Raw genomic sequence first — 8,524 nt, forward strand, 5'->3', positions numbered from 1 at the left:
GAACATTTTCATTGGTTAAGGGATTCTCTGCCTCCTCAGCTGTGATGAGTGCTTTTTGAATGAAACATAGGGTGCGTTCGGAAATGCGCAGCGGGAGCGCACTCGCCTATTAGTTTGCATTGCACAGTGCGCTCAGTGCGCTATTTCCGAACGCGCCCTTTAAGATAGTAAAGAAATAGACTACCGGTAGTCCCATTTCACAACTTTTAACTATCTAAATGTGTATTGCTTCAAATATTTTCAAAATAGATCTATATGAGCTTGTATGTAGATCGATGATTTTAAAATGTATGTAATAATAATACAAAATGTAAACGTATAAACTATAAGGTTTTCAAATTATTACTGGAGTAAAAAGTACAATATCTGCCTAAGAAAAAAAAAGAATATATATATATATAGCCTATATATATATATATATATATATACAATAAATAAATAAATATAATACCATGCCCATATTTAACTGGTATAGATATTTTATTTATGTATTTGTTTATTTAGAGTTTACATATTATCTACATAGCAACTTCATCAGCGTTGTTTGTGTGTCTGTCTGTTTGATCCAACCTGAACATATGAGGTTGACCACCATAATGAAAACGGTATATATTTTAATGGCTTCAAATACACATCCTTTACAATGAGCAACAATCATTGCACTGCATGATGAAGAGCAGCAGCAGCTGCTCTTCATCGCGGGTGAGGATGAGGGGTCTGTCACTGCAGTGAGTTTATGGAGTAGTTAGAAACTCCCAACACAACAGCCTTTTTAGGGGCAAACACCTTTTACCAAAAAAATCCTCTCCTGTTGCTGTGACCTTGATGTTGGTGGGGACTGACTGGGATGCTTGAGTGACTCACTGAAGGTCCAGACAAACACCCGCAAACTTTATGTAGAGTCTATTATGTGAAGAATATGAATAGAGTACTTAACTATATTCTATCAGTTCCAACTGGTCTCTATCGCCATCTAAAGGTGTTGGAGAGGTAGGCTACCACACAACCACAGATTCTTCCATGATCACAGCAAGCAAAATATATTGTATATTTCTATTTCATAGCCTATTTCAACAATGGTAGATAGAAGCTATTATTTTACCATATGTTTCCAGCAAAGATTTACTTTTCATGTTTGTCATTACTGTTTTAAATAACATCAGGATTCATTTATGAAATATTAATAGAATAAGTCATCTTTTACCCAGACAAACATAGGTATATATAGCCAGCCACATAACAATATTTAGTCTATTTAGACTTTCATGACAAACTTTTATAAATATTCCAAAGAAGTTTCAAAAGTTTTCAAAAATAGCAAAAGTATCAGATACAAGCTGACAACATGTCACGATGTGCAGCGCTGTGAGCTTGTTGTATATCTGCTATTTTCACACGTTGTCATCTTGTTTCCTTTCCCCAGTACTGTACATGCTAGGTTGATATGGTTGTGGTTGTGACTATGTTTGGAAGGTTTACTGATGGTTGGAAAGCCTCAGCCTTGGTTGCAGCAGCAGCAGAGATCCTCTGATGATTCCAGGACTTGCTAGATGTCTTCATTGTCATCTGGAGCACAGCACAACACAACACAATTAATCAATCAATCAATCAAGATGTAATGTTTAAAAAAATGTGCCTCATGCAGAAACCCTTTAAACTGCATTATACTTTTTACAAAAACAGCCTGTCTACAAGCTCACAATGCGTTGCATCGCCTCACATTGTGAACTCGCCTATTTTCACTATTTATCGTATGCCCAAGTATACGGCTTTAGTCTAGTGGTTTAAGAAAATGTTCCCAACCTTTCTTTCTACTTTTTACAAATGTGTGTACTACACTAGTACAGTGTAGTTTGACAGGCTATGTCTGTGCTGATCATATCAAATACAGATAATATATTTCATTATATATTATATATATATTATTATATATATATATTTCATATTAGATTAGATTGAATCTAATCTAATATGTACAGTGTAGTGTAAGAGATTGTGTGTGATATAAAAACAGATATTTCATATCGTCTCTGTCAGGTGGAAACCTCATATGTCCCAAACTGTTACTTTTCAGCATTCAAATAAAAAATAATATGTAATGTTTCATGTGCTGTATATACACTAGTGTGTGTGTCCGCGCTGATGGTATTATCAGATGTTATATTAAAGGTTTTACTTCAGCCAGCTCCATCTTCCTCTCCCAGGTGCGGAGGCTGCCCTGCAGCTTGTTGTGTGTGTCCTTGACCTGCATGTACTGCAGGACTCCAGGAACGCTGTACTCTGCCAGCTGACTGCATAGCTTCTGGTTCAGCCTCTCTGCCGTTGAAAGCTCCTGACCACGAGGGAGTCAAGGTTCAAGGTTAGAGGTGGTCTTTATCACTGGCATAGTGTTAGTACAGTAACTAAGTCGTTCATTTAGATCCCCATTAGCTTGTTGTTGTACATGACAGCAGCTACTCTTCCTGGGGTGTCAAAACCATCATCGACAAAAACAAAAACACTACTGCGCTAAAATACAATTTCTAGGTACTTTTACTTTACTTGAGTATTTCACTTGTTTTTATTTTTTATATACTTTTAGCTACTAGTTACTTTGCAGGTTTAGATTATCAATACTTAGAGGGATTTCACTTTAAAACATGTTTGGGGTAGTTTTATCATCTACTCAGGCTTTCGTGAATACCCCAGACAGTTTTTAAGTTGCTTGTTTCAGTATTTAGATATTTGATATCTTTGTGCCGCGTTTCGGCCTCAGGTCTAAATGGGTTTGTGTGTGTGCGTGCGTGCGTGCATGTGCAATGGTGTGAAGTAACTAAGTACTGTACTTATTTTGCAATTTTGAGATATTTACTTTTTACTTTTACTTGAGTATTTCCAATGTTCAATACTTTTACTTCCTACATCTCGGATCCAAATATTGTACTGTTGGTACTTTAAGTATATTTTGATGCTAATACTCTATTACAGGACTTTTACTTGTAACAGAGTATTTCTGCATGGCAGTATTGATACTTTTACTTAAGTAAAAGAAATGTGAGTACTTTTTCCACCCCTGTGTGTAACAGACCTCTTGGACCTGGGCGGTCTCCGCCTCAATCTTCAACAGCAGATCCTTCCTGTTGGCGATGTCATTACTCAGCTGCTGTGATTCACACGTTACGCTCTGCAGCTTCTTTTGCTGACACACACAGAGAGAGAGAGAGAGAGAGAGAGAGAGAGAGAGAGAGAGAGAGAGAGAGAGAGAGAGAGAGAGAGAGAGAGAGAGAGAGAGAGAGAGAGAGAATTGATGTTGGACAGAAACATTGTATCTGATCCACAAGCAGATCTACAAGCTTGAAACATGCTGCAAAGTGATGCGTCTTTTGAGCTTATCAATCTGCTACTTTTTGCTGTTTTTAAATTTGAATATATATGTGTAATGACGCATGAAAACACTGTGAACCTGCTGATGTGTGTGTTAAACCAAACTCAATAATAAATAACCTGACTAGCACAATAACCTTGTATCTCCATTTTTTTCCTCCATAAACAGTTTGTAGATCAGGTATTTTTGCACCCCAATACCAACGTATACGATGGAGCTACCTTGTTGGAGGTGAGTTGTTGGGTGCTTCCAGACAGCAATTTGAGTCGTAACAGTTCCTTGTTACTCTCGTCAATCTTCCCCACGTGTTCACGGTTTCTGATCGTCTGGTGCTGGAATTCAGCCTGGATGGATGTACATCACAAAGTGTTCAGCCGCAAAATAAGTAAATACAATATTTATTTGAAAGCAGAATATGTTCAACTGAAAAAATGCATCGAATCACTTTAGCCTTTGGTAGTTTAAACTCTATCAATCATTTAGCTCTGGATTCTCTGGAACCCCTTAAACTTATGCATTGGTTCTCACAGTGGGTAACCCCCAGGGGTCCTTGAAGGGGTTCCAGGGAGTCCCCAGCAAAATGTGTTAATACAGCATCACAGTCATTTGAACCACTTTATCATATTTTATACGTTGGCTATTTACAAAATGACATTTTTGAAGATTTTTGAAAAATCTTAACATTTTAAAGTATGCTCTCTGTCCCCTTCATATGGAGCCTCTGGACCTCGCTGGCTGTGATGTCCCTTCCTGTCCGTCCGTACCTCATTCAGGTCCTCTTCTGTCTCTCTTCTCTGACGGAGCTGCACCTGCAGTTTCCTTCTCTGTGTTCTCAGTGCCTGGTTCTTCAGCCGAAGCTTCTCCACCTGGTTGTCCTGCGTTAGTTGTGTGTTTTGATTGATTCAAGTGTATTTACAAAATTGCATATACATGAACATAGATTTGTACAGTACATACCTACATGCGTCTAAAGAATTAAACACAAAATAATTGCGGGGTGTGTGTGTGTGTGTGTGTGTGTGTGTGTGTGTGTGTGTGTGTGTGTCTGCATGCATTAGCTTGGATCTATTATTATGTTTTTTTTTTTTTTTTTTTTTGATATTATTTTGTTTCCGGGTAGATCAGTCGGTAGAGCTCTCGCCTTTGGACTTCATGGGGTTCGATCCCGGGCACCGCCAACTCAGCGTATGAGTAGCACGGCTTGGGTGATCATGGTATAGGTGTGGCGCTGATGATGTGTTTTTTTTGGCATGTCTCAACATACTGTATCTAGCTAACAACTAACCTTGGTCTTCATCTTGTCCAAGAGGTAGCGGAGGACCTTTTCAGCTGCCATCATCTCCTCTTTGTTCTCCCTCAGAGGTTTGGCTGCATCGCGTTCAAACTCGTACGTGTCCTTTCTGGTCTCTGTCAGACGGACCTGTGCCTCCTCTAGAATGGCCTGCAGGGGATTGGAAGCAGTATTGGACAAAGTACTCAACATATAAGTCCTTGAGTACAAATTATAGATACTCCTCAGTGGTCACATAGTACTCCACTACAAGTGACTGTTGCCAAGTCCAAATGTGTGCTCGAGTTAAATCACTGGAGTACTTGCTTTGAAAAAATAAGCGGTTGAAGATGGATGGATGGATGGACTCACAACGCGGTGCGTTGTAGATCTGCTATTTTTGGCATGCAGCCAAGTAAGCTACTGTATAAATCACTCTGATGCCACACTGAATCATCTGTAGATTTTTTAGCTAAAATCTTATATTTAGTCCACTAAAACTAGACTAAAACTAAGACATTTCAGATGACTAAAATGTGACTAAAACTAAATTGAATTTTATTTCAAAGAGCATGACTAAAACTAAATAAAAAAATGTCTGTAAATGAACGCTGGTGTGTAAGATTATGTAACTGTGCATGTGTGTGTGTCATCACCCTGTAATGCTCCAGGGTCTTCTCAGAGCTATGTTTGAGTGTCTCCAGGTCGGACCGTGTGTCCGCCACCTCTCTTCGAGCCACACTGCATTTCTGCTCTATCGTCAACTGCTGCATGCGTTCCGGCGTGCTGGATTGAGTTCTCTGCTTCCTTCCACGATTCTGACACACGCGTGCACACACACACACACACACACACACACACACACACACACACACACACACACACACACACACACACACACACACACACACACACACACACACACACACACACACACACACACACACACACACACACACACACACACACACACACACACACACACACACACACACACACACACACACACACACACACACCACCAGTCACCAGTAAGTATTCCCGCAGGCAGCTGGTACTTTAACTATATTTTGATGCCAATACCTTTGTACTTCAGGTCAAATCAAATTTTGATTACAGGAGTTTAACTTGTTTAAACTGAGTATTTCTACATTACATTGTGGTATTGTTACTTTTGAAAAACATTAAAGTACATGTACAGTACTTCTTCCACCACTGCATGAGCAGGAGAATGTTGCAAAGAATGTATCTGGATCTGATACAGGTCGAGTGGGCACCTAAATGTATGCTTTGGAAATAGTGCAAAGCATACATGATGAACACATGCAAGATACTGTACATCATTATCAGACCTACATTTACAATTCAACTTCTTGTTTATATTATAGATCAGTGGTTTTCAACCAGTGGTCCTCAAGGTGGTTCCAGGTGGTCCCCAGCTAAATGATGGAGAGTTGGTGACCATATAGAGTCTATATGGTCACCAACTCTACATCATTTAGTTAAAACATAGGGTCTATATTATAGACCCTATGTTTTAACTCTTGAGAAACAGGTCAATTTGGTTTTATTTTACGCTCTCAAGAGTTCAATTATTGTAGTTAAACTTTACTTAATTTACATTACAAGAAAAGTCTACACAATTAGAGAATGTAGAAGAATTGTCATTTTGATCAACGTTTGCCTGTTTTCTCTCCTAATGGTACCAACATCAATACAGCATGGAATTGTGAACAAAATCATATACAACAACAACAAAATATTCTAAGTGTTGGGTCTGAGAGGCTAAATGTCATCAAATGGTGGTCTGTGGTTCAAATGCTGAATAAATAATGGGCCTTGATATGAAAAGGGTTGATTGGCTATCCACAGGTATTGTAGCAAATTAATGAGGATATATTTGGGGCGGGCCCCCATTTACAAAAAAATACAATAATATGTTTTTAAATACGATGCCCAGAGTTCTCATGTGCCCACTCTTCCAGTTACGCTGACTGGATGTACGTACCAATACCTCCAGCTGAGAGACCCTCAGTCCTCCCAGGGTCTCAGCAGCATCCTGGGGAAGCAGTTCTTTGGGATCCAGGCGACTGATGAAGCGCTCAAAGAGGTCGTTCTCTGCCAGGATGAATGCATTGGAGCGCCTCGCAAGGGAGTGAATACAAAATCAGTGGGACAATGTATATTTAAAATGTTCTATTATCATTTGAACCCACTTTCAACCTGGTGCTATTTTGAGCATCTCATTATAGGCGAATTGCAAATCTACAAGATCTTTACAACAGACAAGGGCTATCTGTAATACATTATGACACTACAGCACCGTGACAGAAGTCTGTTAAAGGTGGTGTAAGTGATGCTTTATGTTAAAATAAGTGTTAAATATTAGCTCTATTCTAATACTGTAATCATTATAGAGTGTTCGTACAGTAACAGGACAGGGCTCTCCCTAGCTCTTTGCTTAATTAACAACAGAAAATATATTTTCAGGTCACGATAAAAATGTTATCCAATCAGGATAACATTGTGGCCAAGTGGTACAGGCACATGCCACATAGGCTCTGGCCTGACAGCGCGTCGTGTATTTGAGTCCCGTTCATGACGACCTTTGCTGATTGTCTCTCCCCTTCTCTTTCTCCCTCTTTCCTGTCTATCTTCACTTGATACTATCAATAACTTTAGGCAGAAAAGCAACACAAAAAAAATCACACCCGTGTGAAGTGAGTGGTGCAACTCCGTGTGGGGGTCCCCGTGGGGTCTCCGGAAGTTCCAGACCCACAGGACCAGAGCCAGGGTGCCGGCCCGGTTCCAGAGAGCCGCCCCACGTCCGAAACGGTGGAGAAATGAGAGTTACCATTATACTGTACTGTACTGTAGTGTACTGTACTGTACTGTACTGTACTGTACTGTACTGTCAGTACACCCAAAATCATCATATATACAGTTAATATGTGCGTGTGTGTTTGTGTGTGTGTGTTAGGTTGCGCACAGGTGGTGAAAAACAACCATGCTATTTTCATGCTCAGACACACCCAGGCACCCAGCCACAAACATAGCTCAAGGGAGTGGTTGCACCACTCAAAAAATGGATTGAGAACTCATACAGGAATCCAGGATACAGGTAAGGATAAGTGAAATTGGAAGTGGAACAGTTTGCGGTTTAGCCCTTCGAATATGGTGAGGATTTTGTTGTCCAAATAAATTATTGTAGCCTATACCATATGGAGAGTGAACTGTCTTATATAGTCCTTACTTTAACTCCTCGACGCGTTCATAAAGACGTTTTTTCTCTTCTTGTGTGGCGTTTTGGACTTCTTCTCCCATCTCAGCAATGTCGTCCTCCATCATTGTTGGTTGCTAAGGTATACACTGACGGTTGCTATGGTAGGCTACACTGAGAACTAACATGACTCTCAATACCGCCCCCATCTGGCGGAGTCAGGTTAATTTAACACCAATCTGAGAACCCATCGTCAAACAATAAAATAAAAACAGCGCCCTCGTTTCCTTGAACAACAGTCTGTCAGCCTGAACCCTAGCGCTGGTCCATAGCTCTGCAACCCATTAGAGCTATGGATCAGAGCAGCGGCGTCAAGTCAACTTTGGGAGTGCCTGAGGGCTTGGGCACCCACTGAAAAAATAATAAACCAAAAAGTACCCACTGAGATTAAGGCTGAAGATCCCCTCCCCCTGGTCATTTTGTCACGTAGGCACACACCTTTACGGTGTTCACAGAACAGGTATTCAAATGCTAATACGGTGGCTTTGTCCAGTGACCGCACGGTTCATTCACACTCCGTCTCCTGCAGCAACACTAACACTAACACTAACACTAACACAGTCAGCGGAGAGGCTGCTGTCTGTGTACCGTCGGCCCGTCTGTAAAGAGC

The 8,524-nt window shown here is 40.4% G+C and overlaps 1 protein-coding gene across 1 annotated transcript; it reads right to left on the reverse strand.

The window, feature by feature from the left end:
• Positions 1-957: 957 nt before the first annotated feature.
• Positions 958-7,982, reverse strand: cfap263 (cilia and flagella associated protein 263; the record flags this gene model as incomplete). The annotated part of the gene is made up of 9 exons (XM_079502255.1): positions 958-1,566; positions 2,177-2,332; positions 3,068-3,178; positions 3,586-3,708; positions 4,129-4,239; positions 4,650-4,805; positions 5,291-5,452; positions 6,643-6,778; positions 7,888-7,982. 9 exons carry the CDS (start codon positions 7,980-7,982, stop codon positions 1,435-1,437), a joined length of 1,182 nt encoding a protein of 393 aa, XP_079358381.1. The 3' UTR covers positions 958-1,434.
• Between the last annotated feature and the right edge of the window lie 542 nt (positions 7,983-8,524).

The sequence above is a fragment of the Electrona antarctica genome (genome assembly GCF_951216825.1).
Source record: "Electrona antarctica genome assembly, chromosome: 5".
Classification (NCBI taxonomy): Eukaryota; Metazoa; Chordata; class Actinopteri; order Myctophiformes; family Myctophidae; genus Electrona; species Electrona antarctica.